The sequence below is a fragment of the Melitaea cinxia genome, chromosome 13, assembly GCF_905220565.1.
Source record: "Melitaea cinxia chromosome 13, ilMelCinx1.1, whole genome shotgun sequence".
In the NCBI taxonomy this organism is placed as follows: domain Eukaryota; kingdom Metazoa; phylum Arthropoda; class Insecta; order Lepidoptera; family Nymphalidae; genus Melitaea; species Melitaea cinxia.
In genome coordinates this window covers 5,951,381-5,974,792 of record NC_059406.1, presented here as the reverse complement: position 1 = coordinate 5,974,792, position 23,412 = coordinate 5,951,381, and the positions used below count along the sequence as shown (strand labels likewise).

At 32.0% G+C, this 23,412-nt stretch overlaps 1 protein-coding gene across 1 annotated transcript in view; it reads right to left on the bottom strand.

Annotated features, from left to right (window-relative positions):
* LOC123659040 (A disintegrin and metalloproteinase with thrombospondin motifs 7) overlaps window positions 1–22,876 on the bottom strand; it is a 43,709-nt gene extending 20,833 nt beyond the window's left edge. Inside the window, exons 1-3 of the mRNA XM_045594314.1 lie at window positions 22,699–22,876; window positions 16,707–16,926; window positions 3,698–3,860 (exon numbers count right to left, since the gene is read on the bottom strand). Coding sequence (XP_045450270.1) covers window positions 3,698–3,860; window positions 16,707–16,926; window positions 22,699–22,876 — 561 coding nt within the window. The remainder of the gene's footprint in view (window positions 1–3,697; window positions 3,861–16,706; window positions 16,927–22,698) is intronic.
* Window positions 22,877–23,412: the final 536 nt, after the last annotated feature.

Genomic DNA, 23,412 nt, shown 5'->3' with positions numbered 1-23,412 from the left:
GTGACTAATAGTTTTGTGTCAAGTAATGTTTGTAAAGTAAAAATTTCTAAACTAACACTAAATAGCGAATCGTCTGTTAAATGTCAAACCGGTTTGGCGGGCAATGGGTCAGCAAATCTTGCGTCTGTTTGCTGGTAACGTTAGATAAATTGATTGATAAAGAGGCCGACGCAGTTTTGTGCAAAATTTACTACAAACTATTTCAACCTCGGATTTCCGAATGATTTATATTTGATAAGTCGTAAATAGAAAACAAACTAGATTCCTCTCGAAGATTATAATCAGTGAGCGGAATTTAATATCATGAAATTAATAAAGGTGTGTGTGTACGTATTTAAACCTTGATTGTAAGTAATAAGTTTTATATAATTTTTAGTTGCATAACGAAACAAGAACTAAAATTACGTCTTGTAATGTAAATTTACGAGTTACAATATGCTCATACGATAATTTCAAAGCATGCTTAAAGTACAAAATGTTTTATCGATAAAAATATTCGGTTGCCGACGGTAAATTTATTAGAAAAAATAAGATAAAATTATAAGTACGAACACATGTATGTATCAATCTCAAACTGACAAATTTAGACCGATCGACTATGTTACGTTTCTCAATGGGTCATAACTACATTAAATTTTAAACTAAATAAACTATCGAATAACCAGTCTTAGGATTAACGTGATCATTTGTAAGCGAAGTAACGTGTTGGAACAATCTCCAGCTCTCATCTACACTGTTATTAAGTTGAGCGACCGGCTAGCCTGTATGTCGCCGACCTTGCGAGTGGAAGGCCGCGAAAGTCACTCATTCCAATTTATCCTATTGATTATTTGATTTTTTGTTAAGATAAGATAAGATATAAGAAACTACGTCGGATTTTCTTTGTAACTTTATTGATAATATATATTATGAACATAGTTATGGTTAGAATTTTGAGTGAAATAAGTACTTTTAATCAAAATTAGGGTTTTTTATTTCATTTCAATTTATATAATCCGTTAAATAAATTATTTTTTGTACGTTTATAGTATAAAAATGACTGTAGTTAAATAATTGTTTGTGTATTAAGTACCGATATTAAACAAAACCACTTCGGTGTCGCTGCCGGTCAAGTGGCAGTGAAGTGGTTTAGTAATACGGATCACATGTTTTGCTCTTTATTTTAAAATAGACTTAAATCATCTTCATGTTTACATTGCATTTTCTAATATTCGCAATACACACGCACATTGACCTTATATTTTTTGAAACCATTTTTTACTTTTACTGTTACAAAGTTTAATAAGGCTTGTATAAACATAAGTCAGATGAATAATATGACTTGTGACTTGAAATATTTATGATATCGATATAAACTAAATTATAATTTTACTAACTTATTCATGTCTTGACCTATTTTTTGACACTTAAAATTTTTATTACATGAACATAAAATACTTGGGCTTAATATTCATTTAATTTGTAGGTAAATTAGCACACGATGTTGTTAATGTTTTATTAGAATTCCGATAGCTATCAATTTTTTTTACGTCGTTAAGCCCTTGCTTATAATTCTCTATTCATATTTGGCGGAAGATATCATAACCGCTTTTTTTTTCATGTTACGTTTTAACTAAGTATTCGTTAACTCCCATCGTCTCAACTAAACTTGTTTCCGAACATCTTAATATATTACCATAATTACCATAAAGAACATTATGTCCATACTTGATAGCAATTTGTTTTATTTTCGCGGAATAATTTAGATAGCCTTCATTAAATTACATCGAAAACGATTGGTTTCATAATACTTCATCTGATAAAGATTACAATAAATCAGAGTGGTAGAGAATTTCATTTAAATTCAGACTTATTTCTTTTAAGGTCAAATACTCTCGTACTTTTAATAAATTACTGAAAACTTGTCGGACAACCAACAACAGTACAATTTCCGTCATAATATAATGTATGAGACGAATTCAAACTAATTACAAGTTCACTGGTGGGTCCGTGGGCGGAGTTGTCGCATAAATCAATTAACCGATCATAAGTTGCGAAACTTAGCACTCTCTACAAATGGTGCTAAATCAAGTTTCACTTCTACCATCTCTCAGTGGCTCAGATGAATTGCAGGTAATCGAAAGTGTCCCCAGCGAAAAGTTGTAGGTATTTGCGTGAAACCGTTTAAATCGATTGATTGTGCATGACTAAAAATTTACTATTCATAGTTCATTTTTTACCCTCACTTTCCAGATTGTAAAATTGAGTGGTTTAATATAAAGCCTTTATTGTTAAGAACATTTATCGCTCACATTGTTCAGGTAACAGACACTTCAACAAAAAATTTGAAAAACCACCAGACCGAAGCCGAGTGAAGTGGCTTATAGAAAAAAGTTATTTAAACTTCTTTTATTTTTTATCCTTCTAACGTGGCATTATTCATATACATAAAATTACAATATAGGCTATACAACTAACTTAGTAACAGCTTAGCAATTAAAAATAATCGCTATGGTTCCTCAAAGTTATTACTGTTTTGAATATATTACATAATTATGAGCTACGCAACCTTTTTTTCTTATACCAAAACAGCAAAAAGTTATCAAGATTGCATTTAACGCACGACTGCAAAACATTAAAAAACACCGCTCAGTGTGTTACGAAAATTCTATTATCCAAAGGTCGTAAAGTTAATAGCATTGGATGTGGATAAATAAAGATTAACATTAATGTAACGTAATTGTAGGGGCATAATGGAGCCAAGAATATAAAATCGGAATTTTATGAAAAAAAAAAACAAGTTTTAGAAAAGGCGCTACAATAAACAGAACATTATTCAGGAACTCATTTTGGTTTTACAGTAGTTAGTTTAAATGAAGTAAAATAATATATTAAAAACATGCTTTTTCATATCTACGATTTTATTTTTGTGTTACCCACACATTAGGGATTCTAAACATTTTTTTGAATATCATATCAAAATGCTTTTTTATGTATTTCACCTGAAATTGTATCAATGTACACACATTGATACAATTTCTAAATACTAGTTCAGATTTGATCATTATAGGCGCTATAATTTTTTAATTACTTGATTGAATGCAATAAGTGAATTTTAATCAAACTTAATGAGTGAAAGCAAAGCTGTGGACAAAATGATATGGTCTTATTTTCTTTTCTGAATTCAACCAGCGCAGACCACACGCACTACGAGAAAACGTAGGGCCGCCGCCGGTTTAGACTTGTTATTTGTTGGTATTTTTGTAGCAATTGGCATCTTTAAAAGATTAATGGTTAGTATGATCATAACTCAGAAGAGGTGCTACAATAAATTGAAGATTATAATTTATGTAAATTCGTTCGTCTAAACACAACACATTGTACTTAAATGAAACGTTTAGATCGCTTACGGTGTATGATGATTTAATAACTACTGTAGGTAGGTACTGTGTATTTTCGTTTTATATTCTGACGTCTAATTCATTACTGGATATAAATATATTACTGTCTCGTGTTTTTTTATTCGAATGTTAATACTCTTTTTCTTGTAACTTTACAACCATCGCTCGTAGTTATATCTAATTTACTCAATCGTTTATTATTGCATTCCAGGGTGTATGTTTTAGGGGCCAAACGTATAATCGTACAATCATTATGGACCCTGTCGGACACAGAAAAGTAGTAAGAGAGAGAAAGTTTTTAGTCATCATCAACTTACAAGTCCATCGCACGCTGAGATGGCAATGTTGGACCTAGGTTGACCCCTGACGGAGCCGGTGTAGTGGCATGAGGTGGCCGATTCCTGCGGCCGTTCTCGCGTGCGCCCGCGCGCGCTATGCCTCTCTATCACCAACGCTGGCGTTATGAACGTCACGGACGGCCTGTGGACAAAACATAACACTTAACCTGGTAATTTCGATACATGGTTCAAACATTATTATGCGAATTTGTGCCTTTGAGATTACGCCTACTATCTGTTTTTTATTTTTTTATTTTAAATAGGCTCTTAAATCTTGTAAGATTGTTTCCTTGATCTGTTCATCTAGTGTGTTAAATTCCATACTGTAAATTATTCAATTTAAATTATATTTAGAATTCATCTTAGAATTTTAAATATCATCAAAATCGAAAGTACATTGTTCCAATAGGTACTATAGTCATTCCAAATATTTAAATGTAGCGTAAATGATGTTTCGGATAAGAAACGAGGAAGTTTGAAGTTGAGAGCTTGCAAGTGTAAAATTCCAGCGCACGCTACACAATGGAAACATGTACCGTAAATACAACGAGAAAATGCTGCAGTGACAACACAATAAAGTGGTATTTATTATAAACTGTGCGCTGCAATACTGGTTCTTAGCGTTAATATCTACACTCACCTACCTACTACCTGGACTGACGACCTACCTAGCGTTAGCTGTAGGTAAATACTAAACAGATAATAAATATACAAGGAAACAGTAGCGATATATTGTGTTCGTAGTAATTATATTATATAATGCATTTATCGTTTAAACGATGTTAGGATATTCATTGGTTGGATATACATAAAAGTATTTTAATCGATCATAAAAACGAAATTAGAATGTTTAGTACATAGAACATCGAACATGTTTAAACTGATATCTTTGTAAAACAAACTTTTACCAAATAGTAAAATGATAATAATTATTCTTTTCTAATATTTACACGAATATCACTCATTATAATAAAACCGATCCCGACCGAGGAGTCCTCCCGTGACCATGGTTGCTGTAAAGTATTCGAAACGGACATTTAAAAAACTTAATAAACCGCGATAAAATCCGTAAAAGTTATTTCATTATAATGATAATTATATGTTTATATCATTTTGATAAATTTATCACAATCCAAATTAAACTGTACCTACCCAAAAACTGCTGATTTGTATAATGTCAGTAAAATGCCTTGTTTTTAAAACACATTGATTTATTTCAAATTGAAGAACTAACGAGTGCATTTTGTTGTATTTGAAATAGTAACATTATAGTATTACAATTGTTATTGGTTAACTACGGTAAGATACTCATAGAGATAAAAAAAATCACAAATACTTGTTCATTGATTTTTTAGTTAAGTGGTTTATTACTATAAAATTCTAAAACGAAATATGTGTTCGGTGTTTAAATGAAGTATGCATTTAATATTTACTTAATAGCTACGATATAAAATTTTATTACTTAAATAAAGTCCCGTTTGATTAATTGCTATTTTAACGGTTATATTATTTTCAATATCTTTGAATTCCAATTTTTTAATTACTTTGTTGTAAGATTAAGCGGAACTAATTTAAAAATATCAAGTTTGTATTATTAAAGTAAAATATCTAAATAAGACAAAATCGAAAAAAAGTTTAAAATTCATGAGACTTTGACATTGTTTTAAAATAAAGGAACTATGTATCTTTGCTTTGTTTCCTTTCAGATATTAAAACAAAAGAAAAAAATTAATTTTAATTTGCTAAATTGGCTAAACCACGTTGAGCATTGCTGCAAAAGGTTAGCGGAGAGTAATAAATTGCCCTTTTAAACGTATATCGGCTAAGGCATCTGTCCACGATGGCGACGACCATAAAAAGTAGATTTCGAGTTAACACACGGTCAAGATTTATCGCGTATGTATTGCCACGGCCAGCTTTAGATATCGGACAGAAGACTCGGTATGCAACGATTTATTAACCGAGACAGAAAAGGTGAAGATAACATTACAACTTCATTTCCAGCAGAAACTCGGGCCGTACGAGCGCTGATAGATGTTAAAACGTAAGCGGAAATCGTATGATAACAAATACCACTTTACTTAATGTAGATAAAGTTTACAGTTAATAAATTAGAATTCACATCGCATACAGAGTTTGTCTCGCAATATTCTTTAAGAATTCAGCCTCGTGGAAGGTAAGCTGTCGATCTCAAGTAAACAGTTTGAGTGGCGACTGAACAAACATATAAGATTCATTACAGCAATTAGTAGAAGCAAATATGGTCGCCCCGAATACGCGTCTGTGCAAACTGCATTGCGTGTTCACACAGACCTCCGCTTCGACGCAACCGCACGGCTCCCGTACTTAACTACTCGTCAACGATCACTGACACTTAGGTGACAGCCACTCGTTTTTAATCCTCTCATCAGTTATAAACCAGTTAAACTCAACTAAGACAATTCAATTATATGATAAATATTTATGGCAGACGTCCAGATTCTCGGCACTCCATTACGAGTTCTGAGAACTCGATGCTTTGTTGTGGGGTTGTAAAAAAAGCATTATTTTTATAGACAATCAGATATATATATATATATATATTGAACAGTTACGAATTTATATTAAAAGTAAGAGTAGACTATAAGTTTCGTACCACTAAATTGAATATTTTTTGAAGTTAAACTTCTTTTGGCGCATCAGGGAAAAATCATGACAGTAAATTTTTACGATGCGCTCGCACACTGTCACGAAAAAACCGACACCCTAAAGTCAACGAAGAAGAATTTAGCAATGTGAAAATAGCTAACCAATGAAGTATAACTTCTTACGTGCGTACATAAGTACAGACACAACTTTTTTTATAGAAAAAAGTATTAAAAGTTTCGCAGCTTTCTTAAATTAATAAATTTGGGGAGAAATTAAATATGACACCCACTCAACACCATCATTTTCTATGACTATACTGTCTTCACTATATGATTTGATCCCTGGCACGAAGTACACACAGACTTTTTTAGATATTAAGCGATTTTTAAAATATTATTGACTTGAGTAAGGTAAAGTGTACCTATCATTTAATTAAAAAAAACAATGAGCTGTATTAGCCACAATGTTTTATTACAGTAGAATAAACAGAGATATAAATAAATATATGTATGTATGTACAATTATGAAAAAATAAATATATAATTTTTTTACCTCATTTTAAGTTATCTGAGTAAACGTGAGTGTCTGTTTGTAATATTAAAATAACCGCTTTTTACTAAATGCATATGGATGATACACACGGTACCTATAACAAAATAACATTTTTTACAATTTTTGTCTGTCTGTCTGTTTGTTCTGGCTAATCTGTGAAACAGCTGGGCCGATTTTGACGGGACTTTCACTAGCTGATAGCTGATGTATTAGGATTATAAGGAGTAACTTAGGCTACTTTTATTTTAGAAATTTATTTATTTTATAACTCTGACAATTGAACAATAACTTTTTGTTAAATTCCATGCAGACGAAGTCGCGGGCACAGCTAGTTTAGAAATATGAGTAAATATATAGAGAGGTTAGATTTTTTACAGTAATTTTTTTGTTTCAAATTGACGAAAAGTTTTGAAAACTGGCTTTTAATGTAAGTGTTGCTGGTTCGATGCTCATGAAAAATATTGGATACAATAAAGATGTTTGTCGTTCTGGGTCGTTTGTATGTGTTTTTTACGTATTTCAAACATAGAATTTCAACGTAATTACGGGAGTTGTAAGTAATTAAATTCTTATAAATAACTACACTTATGAAAACCATACAAATATAATTATAGTTGTGGACAACGACTTTAGTATTAAATACTTTGTTATGATGGACAGCATACTAAGTGGATATAAATCCTGCAGACGTAGTGATTTCGAGGCCCTGCGGTGCGAAGTTACTCGTATTTTATTAGCTTTTTATGAGGCCTTCGCACTGGCACCCCGGCGTATAGTCAAATTGAAAGTTAAGCCTTTTGAAAACCATAATTCATTTTAAATATTATAGGATATGTAAAAAAAAAAAAATAGAAGTTTTTATGCATTTAAATAGATTTATTATTTTTCTTTAGGAAAGGTTTTTACGATTATTATTGGTATTGTCTGGTAAATTGTCAAATAAATATGCGTATAATATTAAAAAAAAAAAAATATTAAAACCGCATTAGCAATATAGTAGCTACAGACTATACTGATGTATACCGAATCGTTAAAATGATAATTAATTATTAAACTAAGTTTGAACATTTCTAATGCATTAGCAAATTATCTACTTTTAAAAATTTTCGCGTTTTACTTTGTACGGATTATGGCATTTTCGAAATTGTTATTTTTAAATTGAGTAACTATTTTTTGGTTGTTTTATTTGTACTAGATTGTTTTTATCAGATTTTATAAATAAAAGATAAAGTAAATAGAATACTAAATTACTATGTGACTTATTCGTAATAGTTGCAATAATATGGTAACTTGAGATAAATAACCTGTCTGGCGCAGGCGCGCTGTACCCGAGCAGTGTTACCAATGCAAATATTTATTATCAATGGCGCCAATTTAACTACCATTAGCTTTACAACGATTAATGCTTTTCAGAATTCGATTTCAAGTCACATTCCTTGTTAAGGCTACCTAACAAAAAATTTATTACTTATTTATATTTTGCGCCTATATTTTCTAGATATTTCCAAGGAAATAATAGTCATTTTATATGAGTTTCTATTGACAAATCTTATGTATAGGCACTTCGTCAGGTCTTATGTCGTCCCTATCATTGTAATCTGATGTAATGCGCGCTCATGATTTTAGTCGAAAAAAACTTAGCAGACAAAGAGCAAGGTCCCAATTTTTTTTCAATAAATTGAAGTACTTTGATAAAAAAAAGCTATTTTTTGTTGCAAGAATATTAAATTCATATGTGTTTTTTTTTGTTTTAACAAAGAAATGAATAATGCCATGATGACTGCACAAATAACTTTATCATTTAATTGAATGGTAAGCACCATCCAAACAAGCAAACTATATTTTAGTAATTACGTATAATAAATATTCAATAAATATTATGTTACCATGAAATGCGTATAAATCTGCTATTTAAATTTTCGTGAAAAAAAAAAGGTTTAATAGTGATGATGATAATGATGCATTCAATACACGATTGATCATGAAGATCAATTGCACAATTTTGCGGCACTCACTCATTGTATTGCAATAATTGCTGTTTAAAAATGTATGAATCGATCTCGGACAGAGACCATACGAGGGTTTTCAAACTATCAAGTTTTTACAGCATCGCCATTAAAATGCATGAGCATTGTATCTGGGTTTCCTTAGTACCTACATGTAGATATTTAACGAGGTCATGGGTGCGAGATATATCTTTCAAGTTTGAAAGCATCTCTTGTGTGAATAACTTAATTATCAATCAATATTCCGTTTGTTTATTTCCCTTTTCCGTATTACTAATAACGATTTCCTTACGATCGACTATTTACTATATTTTCTCGGTCGCCTTCCCATATACGAATTGGAACTCGTAGTCATGATATAGAAAGTGCGTAATCGCTGCATTTTTGTATGAAATGCGTAAAAAACTGCACGAGCAGCTTCTCGGTAGCGTTGCGTGTCGGTCACATGAGTGCTAGTGATAGCCGTCTTTCTGAGAATATGATTGCATGAAAAGGCGACGCTTCCGCGGTGCCTTCGCTTTGATCCCCATTGCATTGCAGTTACTCAATGATTTAGCCTTAATATAAACTGTGCCATGAAGTGTTATCTAAACTGGGTCTTCCGACGCGATAATTTATCTTAACGCTAAGAGATGCAGCCCAATTACGACCTATATGAGGCTTCGGCAGATTTAACGTGAACTTATTTGTGGTAATGTATTTTACTGTATACGTCTACTATTGATGTTCCCTACATGCAAAATATTCAAAGAAAATACATAACATTGCTTATATTACGGTATATTTAATATTTATTTATTCGTTATTGTATGCAATGATGGAATTTTGTACCTGAGATTATAATATTAACTTTCGTGTAACAATTGAAGAGATTTCATCCTGTTGTATATTGAAGAAATGAAAATATATTTCGAAAAGGCCGAGAATCAAGTACAAAAAAGTTAATCGATAATATTAAAAGAAATACCATAATATGTACCTTGTATAAATAAGTAGATTTTACCTTAGGTCGCGAAACTGTCGTGACCTAAGGTGGGACATAAAACGGATAGAAAATAAGCAAACAACTCATATAAGGGCATGAAATCAGTGGAATGAAGTGTTCCTATTTTATTCAATGAAATATTTAAACTCGATATCGAGGTTAAGCTTCAAGTGTTTGCAGTTTATCTTATTTATTATTGAAGCTAATATTTCTCTTTGAATATTTAAATTTCATTCATTTATTTTTATTTTAAAGCTCTTAATTATGAGAAGCAGTACATAACAGTCTTATAGTGTTTTGTTTATGCTTCATTCTTAATCGACAATGTTTTTTTGCAGTGATTATCGCTCGCAGTCAAGCGGAATGATATATCTGTTAATTAATCAAACTCTTCTGCGATACATGTTAAGGAATATGTTCTCCGTCAAAATATACTCTATAAATAATTGTATTGCTACGAGTGTGTATTTAGCATGTTTAATATTCTAATATAATTTTGTTCGCTGTTATTTTCATCTCAAACCAAGTTGTGTCGACTGTATCGTTTCATTTATTGCATTATTTGTAACAAGAATGCTGTTTCGAACGAGATTCGGAATTCATTAATCGTACTCGAGATAACAAGCTCAAGTTATGTTGGTAAAATTGTGTAACTAGAACTTTGTTACGATAACTGAAAAAAAAATTACCGAATAACTTTCGCTGTTAGTTCGCTTTAAAAGTAATAGGTCATTAACATTTATTTATATTTTAGTTAAATATGTACTTTTTCTACTGGCACACTCTCATTGTTAGGTAGTCGTATAATAGCAACAATATTTTTAAGAAATTTGTGTGTTCAGAGACTTTGTCCTTTATGACATTAATATGAGCGTTGTTCTCTAATCCGAAGTGTCCGAATCCGATCGGTGGGTTGATGAGATACAAAATTTACAGTACGACATACACTTCGCTTCAGCCTGTAATATCCCACTACTGGGCATAGGCCTCTTTCCTCATGTAGGAGAAGGATCAGAGCTTAACCCACCACGCTGCTCCAATGCGGGTTGGCGGATATATTCCCTACTAATAGTAACGATCGCTATCAGGTGTACATGATAACAACCGGGACCGACGGCTTAACGTGCTCTCCGAGGCACGGTGGGGAGAGCCACAGGGACTGCACAAACAACCAGACCACGGCAAACACCTGTATGGCCAATACAAATGTTTATCATGTGCGGGGATCGAACCCGCAACCGCCAGCGCAACAGGCACAATCTATAACTGTAACCGTTGCGCCAACACGGCGTCTAAAAAAAATTGCAGAATAGATTTAGGTATATGTATATGAAGTAAAATATAAATATTATAATAATACCCTGAGTGTAATAACAGTAGAATTATAACCTATAATTACCGTCTGACGATTTCCCGGGACATAAATAATTAAATAATAACAGCAAATATATCATGCAAAATTATTTAGAATGAGAGTAAAAATCACAGAAGAGCTGATAATATTTATTACTATCGTTATAGTAAGTACATGCTGTGTATTAGGCGCATGGCCAACGGTTTGTACGAAATTAATACTGTGCCTAATGGGACAAATGATAAAAGTCGAAAATCATCATTTTGCAGGAGAGCGAACCGTAACTACAGCAGATACCAAAACGTGCATTGGATCAAAAATTTTGTTACTTTTTTCTGATAATGCTCACGTTAAAATCGCAAAGAGGGTATTACTCGATTTACATCACCCATGACAGGAGCCACAGAATACAAGTTCATATACACTTGAAAACCGAAACAAGTTTTTTATGCTATCCTACAATATGAGTATCAAATGAAAAGAGTTGCTGAGAGTAGCTCGAAAAATATAGTGACGTTACTTTTAATCTAGTATTGCAAACTTTTTACGATGTGGATTAAGTTTTTTATGCTTTCCTACCTTTTAAATGAAAGGATTTGCTGAGAATAACAAACTGAGAAACCTGTCCATGAATAACTAAAATTAAAAAAATAAATTAAAACAAAAAAAAAATATTAAAAAAAAAACAAACTGTATAAAAATATATTTAAAAAAAGCAAAATTTATCTTTATAAGTAAAACTTTTTCTATCAACACGTAAAGTTTACATGTTGATAGAAAAAGTTTACACATTACACAATGTATATAATATAAAATCTTGTCGTGAGATTTACCTATGTACTTAGGTAAACAACAAATTGAAATTAGTTGATCTGATTGATTTTAATTTTTACAATTTTTAACGAAGTAAGTACTTACCACCCACCAACCCGTAGTGGAGCAGCGTGGTGGATTAAGCTACAATCTTTCTTTTATATGGAAAGAGACCTATGCCGCAAGCAGTGGAATTTTACAGGCTGAATTGTATGAATATTATCAAATATTGATAATATTAATTTATTTCTCATTCATTTGTAGTTATTATTTAACATATTGTTTAGGATACATAATAAGCTAAAGCACCTTTTATTTTTAAACAGTTTTATAAAATGTAAGACGTGCATTAAATGAAACGGACACAGTAATTAATAAAAAAATTATGCACGTCATGTTTTTAGCTAGTAATTATATTTTGATAAATGTGGTAATATTTAATATTAAGCGTTGAGCGTATTGAATGTAGTTTTTATCAAACAGTAAAAAACACTAAAAAAGTTACAATGCAGCTTAGTCAAAACAGTAATATGAAACATTTTATATTATTTGTGTAAATCGTGTCTCCCTCGCGTTGACGACAGACGGATTTATTAAGATTTATGTTTATTCCTTGGAAATCGCCTGTTCAGTGTTCAGTGGAATGGTCGTCTCGAGGTCAGAGCGGGTAAAATTTTATTTATCGCCAGCATTTAAATTGTTTGGTTCTTTGATTAACTTCCACACTCTTAAATTGGATTTGTTATCCTCCTAAATACAATGTTAGGTAACTACTTAAAAACATATATAAGAATGTTTATTTTCATTCACTTCATATCAAATTTAAAATTACTCTTAATCGCTTAGCTTTAAATTTATAAAATAGGTACCTACCTACTTCGTTTACACATATCAAATTTGTATTCCGACCATTCCATATTTGTTTTAAGGTCATTGTTTAAATATTACACATTAAAATAGATAAAAAGTTTACATGAATAGAATTAGTAGATGTATCGACTCTACATAATTAATGTCGAAGTATCATTCAAGTGTAAATTTGAGTATTTTGTTTCTCTTATTTGTGTCTACAAGACAGAGACCAGGAAGTTATTTACTAATAAATTACTTGTTGAAATAAATTGGCAAATGTTGTTAGTTTGCATCCGGCAATCACGAGGAGGATATCAGTCATAATTCCTTCCTTAAAGGTAAAAAAAATTCTAAATTTTAAAGTACAGAAAAATTTAATGTTTATAAAGATGCTATTCAAATTAATTGAGTTTAAGGAAGTAAATTATTAAAAATATGAATAAAAGTTTATATTATTTGAAAGTAAAAAATATAATTTTATTAATTAAAGTAGTTAAGAAGAGCGACGGGCGTATTAACTTAAATTAATTTCACTTTCGATTTTGTTCATCAAGACTCTTAGTTACACGGAGCTCACTCGATAGCAGCATCACGCGTTTTGTGATATCATTAATTTTGATTTATTATATCAATATAACTTTGTTCAAATGATTAATTCATTCCAAGCGTCAGTGGGCGTTATATAATTAAAAAATATATATCACGATTAACTTTATTAATTGGTATGTTATATACTGCATAATGAAATAGTAAATTATCACATAGTAAAATATCAGATTGTAAAATATATTATGTTCAAAATGTGGATATATATCGGAAAAATTATTATTTCTCTAAATTCGACGCTGCAGACATAAAAACGTCCTTTCTTGCACATCTTTAATTTTTCTGGTAGACAATGCTTTCTGCATTATGCATTTTGTACAATTTTGTAATGCATAGTACAATAAATCAAGTAAATAACATTTTGCGTAACGTTATAAAGTTATTTGAAATAAATATAATCGATATATGACTTTTAGTAATTAAGACAAATTCAAATACGAGTACATAAGAAGGTCCCATTGGTGTAAAATATACACAGCCTTGTTAGTTCCCTGCGAGAGTGTTGAGTGAATCAGTCGATCAGTCGGTAATAACGGCTGTGACAGAGTACTCGCGTTGCAGGCAAACTGTGAAGTTACACGTATTTTTCGTTTCATCGCATACCACAATTCTAAAGAAGTTAAATTCAAAAATATTCAAAATTAATACATAAAAAAAATTACGCGACAGTAAATTTTAGACAAAATAACATTATAGTTAGATTTTTAGCTTTGAAACTTTAACGCGTTAAGCGATTTAGGCGTATGATTATAAATGTGCGTATATTTTGAATGCTGCTATAAATGCACTATGTAAAAAGATACAAATACATATAAAAAGTGTCGGGGGTCCGAACACACACAACACAACCACAAATACCCAGACATATTTGTCGTGACAAATATCTGTATGACCTAAAAATTGGTCATGTGCGGAGATTGAACCCGCGATCGCTAGTGTATCGGTCAGTTGTTATGGCTGACTCAGATTTTATCACTTTTCAATGTTTGTATTTAGATTACAAGCAACCTTTGTGTTTAAATCTGTCCACTTTATTATATTGGGACAGATTAATTCAGACAAACTCTCATGTTGTGATGTGATAATGACATCTAATATTACACTCGCAAGCCAAAGTATAGAATAGAATCACTTGAAATTTGACCCTCACGGTTTAGAGAACTAAACGACTCTACAAGACTTTACAGACTCGCAAATTTCAAATTAGCGATTTCATACTTTTGCTCGCGAGTATTTGTACATAATATAACAAGTTCATAATACAACATAACATTGTACATTTGTACATAATATAACATTTTCCCATCTACATGGAACCAACAACAGAGCTGGTGCGGCTTGTGAAGCGGCGGAAAAAACAAAAGCAGACAAATACAGGGGTCTAGGCTCCGAATATGATTTTGTCCCATTCGGTGTCGAGACCCTTGGTCCGTGGGGTCCTAGTGCTATAACCCTTTTTAAGGAAATATCGAAAAGGTTATTCGACGTCACAGGAGACCGAAGAGCTGGCAGCTACTTCGGACAAAGAATTAGTCTAGCTATTCAAAGGGGGAACGCTGCCAGTATCTTCGGAACCTTGCCTAAAGGGACTCCTTTTAATAATATTTTTTAATTATTATATTATGTATATATATATAATTAAGGTTTTTTAGTTTAATGTTATTTATCTAATTATTATTATTATATTATATATAACAAGTAATTAAGTACATATCGATGCTTAACAGCCAAAAAGGGTTAAGCGACATTTTTTGAGTAACTGAGTTATATATATAGTTAGAATCGAATACAACTATATATATAAACTATACATATAACTGAGTTTCTCAAAAAATGTCGCTTAACCCTTTTTGGCTGTTAGGCATCGATATGTAGTTAATGATTCAACATATACTTATATCAATTTTTAATATTCGTGCATATACACATACACACATGCGCTCCTATGATATCATTACGGTCTGTAGTCTCTTCAACGCCTATGCAAAATTTTGGTTTTATCTGTGCAACAGATAACACGAAGAGGCGCGATTCCCGATAGTAGTACTGTTGATCTACGTCACTCATTCACGAAGCGTCCTAGAATATTCTCCTTACCACTAAGAGAAAAACGACTTTTTGTTTATCACACTGCAATTGTATTAAGACATTGTCAAAAGACTATGTAATATAGATATGGAATTGTACTTAACTATGCCGCGTTGGCGCAATGGTCACAGCCATGGATTGTACCCGTTGTGCTGGCGGTTGCGGGTTCGATCCCCGCACATGACAAACATTTGTATTGGCCATACAGGTGTTTGCCGTGGTCTGGGTGTTTGTGCAGCCCTTGTGGGTCTCCCCACCGTGCCTCGGAGAGCACGTTAAGCCGTCGGTCCCGGTTGTTATCATGTACACCTGATAGCGATCGTTACTCATAGTAGGGAATATATCCGCCAACCCGCATTAGAGCAGCGTGGTGGATTAAGCTCTGATCCTTCTCCTACACGGGGAAAGAGGCCTATGCCCAACAGTGGGATATTACAGGCTGAAGCGAAGCGATGCCTACCTATTAGATACAAAACTTGATGATAAAGAATTAAATTACTTAGAAACCTATATAGTTCGGACGGAATTCTGACACGCTTATATTCATTACTACGCCATAAAGACAGAGACGAAAAAAATATGTGTTAGCTTGCTTTTGTATATTATTCACGTATCGGGTAGAACAGCCGCATAAAATTTGATGCGGTTTTACAAAGATATAACGCAAAATTTCTTGTCATTATTATCTTGATACCGTGTGAGTGGATTTATTTATATAATGATATTATTACCTAATTTTAAATTCTACGCGCGCAGTCAGTTATGGAAATGAATGTCTCTCGATGAATATTCATCAAACTGTTAGCCTTTAACTATGGAAGCTGTTAATGCAAAATTTATTTATTTTAATAACAAAGACTTTAGATAGTCTTCTAAAATTTGTAACGTAAGTATTAACTAGGCTCTAGTTACAAGTGTATTAATATTTATAAAGTAGCTGTGCCCCGCGGCTTTACTCGCGGTAATTTGAGAAAACAACGTTCTAAAATTTCATATAGCCTGAGCCATCCGCGCAAATGGACTATCCAATACAAAGAGAAACAAACTTCAGCTTTATAATATTAAGTAGTAATGATTGTTCAAGGTATAAGTAATAAAACTTACCTTAAATCTAGTCTTAGGTCTCGTCCGTCAACTGTGAGGTTGTAATGCACCGCATAAGGCAGTTCATGCTCCGTTGCGTGCAAGTCGCGGCGGGCGCGCGCATGTCCATGCGCATGCGCGTGTTCGAGCTCGTGCGAGACCAGCTCGCCGTCTCGAGTCACCTTTACTGGTGTTACAAATTGTACTTGCGACGTATCCAGGTGTTGGTGCGAGTAGATACCTGCCAAGAGATTATTATTATTGAGCTATTTATTATAAATCGACGTTTATGCTATAAATATTTATAACGTACAACGGTTTAAGTGTGTTGATTTGCATTTACCGTTTTTTTTAAATATTTTGATTAGGGTCTATAACTCAACTCATATTTTAACTCTTCAATAAATTATTTTTAAGAAATTCTTTTATATTCATAAACCTTACATTTTAATGTCAGCTTTTCTGTATCATAGCTACAATTAACATAAAAATATTTTTAAAATATTTAAATAAATTAAATAATCTCTAAATATCAAGATTATACAATGCATAAATAAAGTATTACAAGTGTCAATTCTTAATATTTAGGCCGTCATAATTTCTGCGACTGGCGTATTTTTAACTGACTTCGCTTTCGTAGAAAAACGGAAACCATCAAAATATAACAGCATTGACCTGCACAAATAAAATCTTGCGTTTACATTTGTCGCGTGTTTTGTCACTGATGATGCAAGTTATCGCACCACATCGGTAATACGACGCTGCTAGGTGGTGTCGGGCGCGACTTCTGTACACATAGCTTAGTACATCTGACATTTTCACATCACTTTTTTACTTACGAACGTGTGCCGGTTGTCACGTATAATACTGCATGAAATCTAGTAAACATTGTCGTCGAATTAGCGCAAACAAGAGAAGTTGAGCTGAGTAAACAATTTACTAGTTTTGTTATATTTCTAAAAAGTCTTAAAGCTTATATGAGATTTATCTTAGATTATGATTGGAGGTTTATTGTTTTAGATATTTGGAACTTATGAGTTTAAGAATCGTCTAACAATCGTTTTAAAGAAGATTAGATAACTATTTTCAAAATTATGCTATAACTGAGTAGGGTTGACAAAGCAATACTTTTGTTAACTTAGTACTCATATACTGAATAGAGCGTAGTTCAGACTTTATCGGTTTCTTAGAAATAAACATAGCTCATTTAGCAGAACTAGAAATGGATAGCAAAATATTTTTTTCGTCAAGTAATTTTATAACTATTATACACTTAAAATTATTTCAACAAAGATAATTACCCACTATATTTAATACGTACCTAGTTTTATTTAGTAGATATTATAATATTTAATATGTTGATCTGCATACGCGAAAACTACAATACTTTCAAGATTATATTAATTTGAACATGTTCAAAATTTGTTAATGTATTAAATTTTTCTACTAGGTAATATTAAAAATACGATTAAAAGTAAAAACGATTTTTTAGACTATCTACAAGCCGGTTGGTAACGGTAACTTAATGAGGACTATAATTTATTATTAATTTTTGTAAACTTTTAAATAACTTGTTATATAGATACTTGGTAATAAACAAAAAAAAAAGACTGTGACCACACGACTGAAGTAAAACTTATGAAACGTAACTCTCTCTCTTTCTATCTTTACTAATTTATGTCTCTTTCACAACTTCCGTTCGCCTTGCACGATCACACTTTTCGTAACACTCACGTCAAGCATTCGATAGCGTGCAAGCGTGCAGCACCAAGCGCACGCTTGTAAAGAAATTTTACTTCAAAATTATAGTCATTCGTAAATAAATTTTCCCACCTTCGTGACGTCACAATGTCGCGACGTGATAAATGAGTCAGAAACATAAACTCAGGCGCCAGATTTTACACGCGTCAGTTATATATCTATTCTGTGCATTTATCGTAGAACCAAAAGTCTGCCGGTGATCATATGAGCGTTTTCCTATGAAGTAGGCACGCGTGGTCAGCACAGTGTAACGCTAGACATTCGACACTAATAACAGAGTAACTAGTAAGGCCACACAGGTTTCACTTGCAAACACACATTTTTTCCCATTCCGTATTTAAAATACGGGTCTCTTTTTAAATAACCATAATGACAATGTTTTATTCGTAATATAAGTCGGATTTAAAACTTTAACATTATCTACTTTTTTTTGTTTCGCGTAATGTTGCCAAGAATGCGATATCAGTTACGATTGACTTATACATTTTTTGCTTTAGTATATAGGTATACTGTGTATAATTTGGCTCGATTCATTGTTTAAGATGATGCAGGATAAAAATATCAAAGAATACAAAAGGTTATTATCAGTTAGTCATTACACATTATTTAACTTGTGTAATTTATACAAACCTGTAATATAAGCCACGCTTAGATAATGTTTTACGATAACAGTTAAAGTTAAAAAAACGTCAGAAATAAATTACAAAGATTCGTCGAGGAATACATAATATCATAGCTTATTATAATGGCTGTCGATTAAACGGGTTGATATAGTTTTTGTGATGGTTGCATGGTTGCGTGGGTAGTCAGACGAATGCTCACGAGCGTGTTCCTCGACTAGGGGCTTGGCAGTAATTATTGTCTATTACACTGGGTACCCGCCCCCTACTGGACGACATGCTCGAGTCAGCGGAGCGCCGACCTCGTTGCGCGTGGGAGGACATTTATAAAGAAAAATAGACAACAAACGCTGTCACACTTTTCTCTTAACAGAGAATTGGCACAATCGGCTGTCATTTAAAGTTGATGTTTGTTTACAGAATGCAGCTTTAAAAAGAGGAGGGCACTCTGAATCCCGAAGACGAATTTAAGATAAAAATTACGCTTTTTGGCCCATTTTTTTTTTTAAGAATGTAATTATTATCAAGATTATTACTTAAAGAAAAATTTTTTGTTTAAAAAAATAACTTGTTTGTTCTAATTTAACTTAAACTAAATCGATTTGAATTAACTTTTAAACGTTAATAACATTAAATAAATCATAATTTTAAATAATATATAAGCTATAAGGTTTAGGAATAATTTGTCGTTGTATATAAAAGCGGCTAAATCACAACTAACTCTCTAACTGAGTAACTGAGTAGGGCACAGCAGGTTTCTGCTCAAAATATGGAGCAAACCGTCTGGGGAGCACCTTAACCTAACAGAAGATCACAGCTAACTAATACTGTTTTCAAGCAGTATTGTGTTTCTGTTGGTGAGTAAGGTGACCAGAGCACCTGGGGGGGGGGGGATTGGGATTGGGGATTGGTTCGACAACGCGCTTGCGATGCTTCTGGTGTTGCAGGCGTCTATAAGCTACGGTAATCTCTTACCATCAGGTGGGGGCCGTACGCTTGTTTGCGGACCTAGTGATATAAAAAAAAACTGGCATTTTAAAAGTATCTAAAGAATCACTATATCGAACGAGTTTTTGTGGTAAGGTGTAGGTATTTCTCAGAATTTATCATGTATATTATTAGTTTCGTCTATTATTTTTTATTTATTAGTTTATATTAAGGATATGTATTATATATATCTATTCATTTACATATGTCCGTATTTTATATGTAAGTTTGTTATACAATTGCTCTAACTACCCTGTCTCGAGTTTGACATTTTATCCTTCTTTTACTTAGGTTGGCTGGAAAAAAGGGTTAATAGCTAGTTAATAAAAGTCTGTTCCTCTCTTAAAATATGTTTAAATGTGTAAAATGTAAATTTTGGTGTACAATAAAGTATAAATAATAAATAAATCATGATGAAGAATACTTTACTAACTTTGAAGAAACGCGTTACGTTCATTCTTAATAAGTAGTACTTAATCGGAGTAAGTAAATATGGGTCTTTGCATGGTGTGAAAATAACAAATGTTTTTGAAGCTTTTCCGCAGATAAAACTATAAGTTGATTATACGAATAAACAGTAATATTACTATTATACATAATTATAATAAATTTGGAAAAACTGCAATATTAATTTAATTAACAAAATTATTACTAATAAATTATTTCGAATTCTTACAAGAAATTTGATTTCAATCAAATGTTTTATTTGATATTTAAAAGAAGTGAATTTTGACGTTATGAATTATGATTTAAAATGATGTTATCTTTTGTCTTCCTATGACAAGTGACAGCTTACGTCACACTACGCGTCACTGACCAACATTCGAACCTTTTCTCCACAGATAATAAGATTCGCACCGCAAATATTGATACAACCTGATAAGAGATAGATCGTTATACTTTACACTTTTCAATGATAAGTTTCAGTTATTATCACAAACTTTATTATAACACGAAATTATAAATAATTTTGCTTGTATTTATTTAACCTCGAAATAATGCTTTATCAAATTTTAAATCAGATTAGTTGAGTTTTATATGGTACAGATGATAATTAAAATTTTGGTACTTGATTGGATTAGTAAATTAAATCGATTGTGTTTTATAAGTTCATCGAGCACGCTAGACGAATACGACGGTTTGCACAATAGGTTTGTTTCCTAAATCATGCCAGTAGTTGCTGTTTTATGGTGTGGTTTCATTACGCGCCTGCCTCATTTGTGCGTGCTTTCTGTTTGTTCTGAACTCTGCTATCCATGGTCTATTTTCGACACGTTATTGGGAGCAAGAATAAACTATGTTTCTACATTGCGTTTAAGTGATTACCTCAGTATTACAAGAAAATTATTTGATAAAATATTTTACACTTTCAAATACTTGCACTGCCAGTCTTGTTGTCGATATTAAATTTTGTGTGTGTGTCTTCATCATCATGATTTCAGCCTATCACAGTCCACTGCTGGACATAGGCCTCCACAAGTTTACGCCAAAAAATGGCGTGCACTCATGTTTTGCCCATAATCACCACGCTGGGCAGGCCGGCTGGTGTGTGTCTTAAAAAAACTTTATTTATCGTTATTTTTCGATGCAAGTATTATGACAAAATCGAAAAATTATTTTTTTAGTAATATAAAACTGATAATTCAGAAATATCAGAAATGCGACACTAGTGTAACTTGAGAAACAAATCCTTTAAGAATTGCACGCTCTCTTATATTCAGCGACCTTCATGCTATTACTACGTGTGTGTCCCCATCAGCGTGAGAATATGATACGGTAATACATTTTAAGGACATTTTTAACCCGAAGAATTGAAATTCTTATTTTATTCATACACGCAACAATTTCAAAATAAACAAGCCATATACATCTTAAAGAACAGTTTTACACTTAACGTTTATAGGTACTTGAATATCACGTTATACTAACGAGACAAACACGATGCAGTCCTAAATCTACTGACACGGACGAGATAATCCTTCAAAGGCAATCTCGGTCCGTCCCTTGTGACTCGAATCCAATTATCAGCATTTCAAACTCGCGACAACCACAAAACAACTAGCGAGATTAGGTTTACGAGTTTATACATTTTATATTTACATTATCTCTGCATCCGTCAATTTTAATTGCTTGCGGTTGTTTGGAATTTATAATTTATAAAAATATTTTGACATCGAGTATCGAAATTGTTAAAGAAATTTCTGTAACATTATAGGACTAAGTATTACTTAAAACAAGATAAACGCTTTAAATTTTTTCTTAAATTAATATTCTTTTTTGCAAACGAAAATACAAACAAACACAGTAGCTTACGGTTGGTTTTATAATATTAAAAATGTTTGATAGCCGCATTAACAATACTATATGCAAATGATAACATAATTGGCCGTTCAAACTGGGATATTAATTAACGCAGCATGTATTCCGATTTGTGGTCTTATATTTTTAATAATATTATGATATAAATATTAAAAAATTTATTACTATTTTCTTATCTTCTCTTTTAAGCACGAGCTGTCTTTATTGTAGAAGTTCTTATTTTGTAAGTTCCTTTTTTATTATTCAGTACTACATTTATACACATGTTTTAATGTTTCCTAAATTATAATATTTAAAAAGAATAGTTAAGAATAGTTATGACATACCGGATCGTAGGTTCTCCTGTATACTTTGCTCGATGTCACCAATAATTTCCACTCTGGGCATATTCATCGGTATATGTTTCGCGTTGCACAGTAAGACCACTAATTGAAATAGTAGAAGTTTAAATATTGAGCATCGCACATCCATTTTTTTGAGTGTTCGGCAGTCACCAGCACGCATGTTTTGCACCAATGCTGCCTCTATTCTTCGTTACTCGCTACGGATTTGACATGCTATCGATGTGACGTTTTCGTAATAGTAAACGTTGACTTCTTATAAACACAAGCTTGATCTTTTGTGTTTATAATTCGATATAAATATGGTCGGTTCCCGGTCTGGATGCAATCTCATTATAATCAACCTGCAAAGAAGAGATACGAATAAAAATTAAATTATAAATAAAAAAAAATAACAAACGATAACCAATTCTTAAACATGAGTTTAAAACAAGGTTTATGACTAATAGTTAATACCAACAAATTGCTTCGTTAATAGAATTTTCTGAAAAGAAATATCATTACCTATTAAGCCTATTTTATTATCGCACAGTATAGTTCAATTTTTTCACTAAACAGTATACATTCATGTATCACTTAACTATTTAACTTTTCTTAATTAATAATTATTCAGTTTATTCATATACAACCACGTAAAATAATATTAAATTTATATATGTAAAGTATATATTTCTATAGTTTTTAATTTACATATATGTG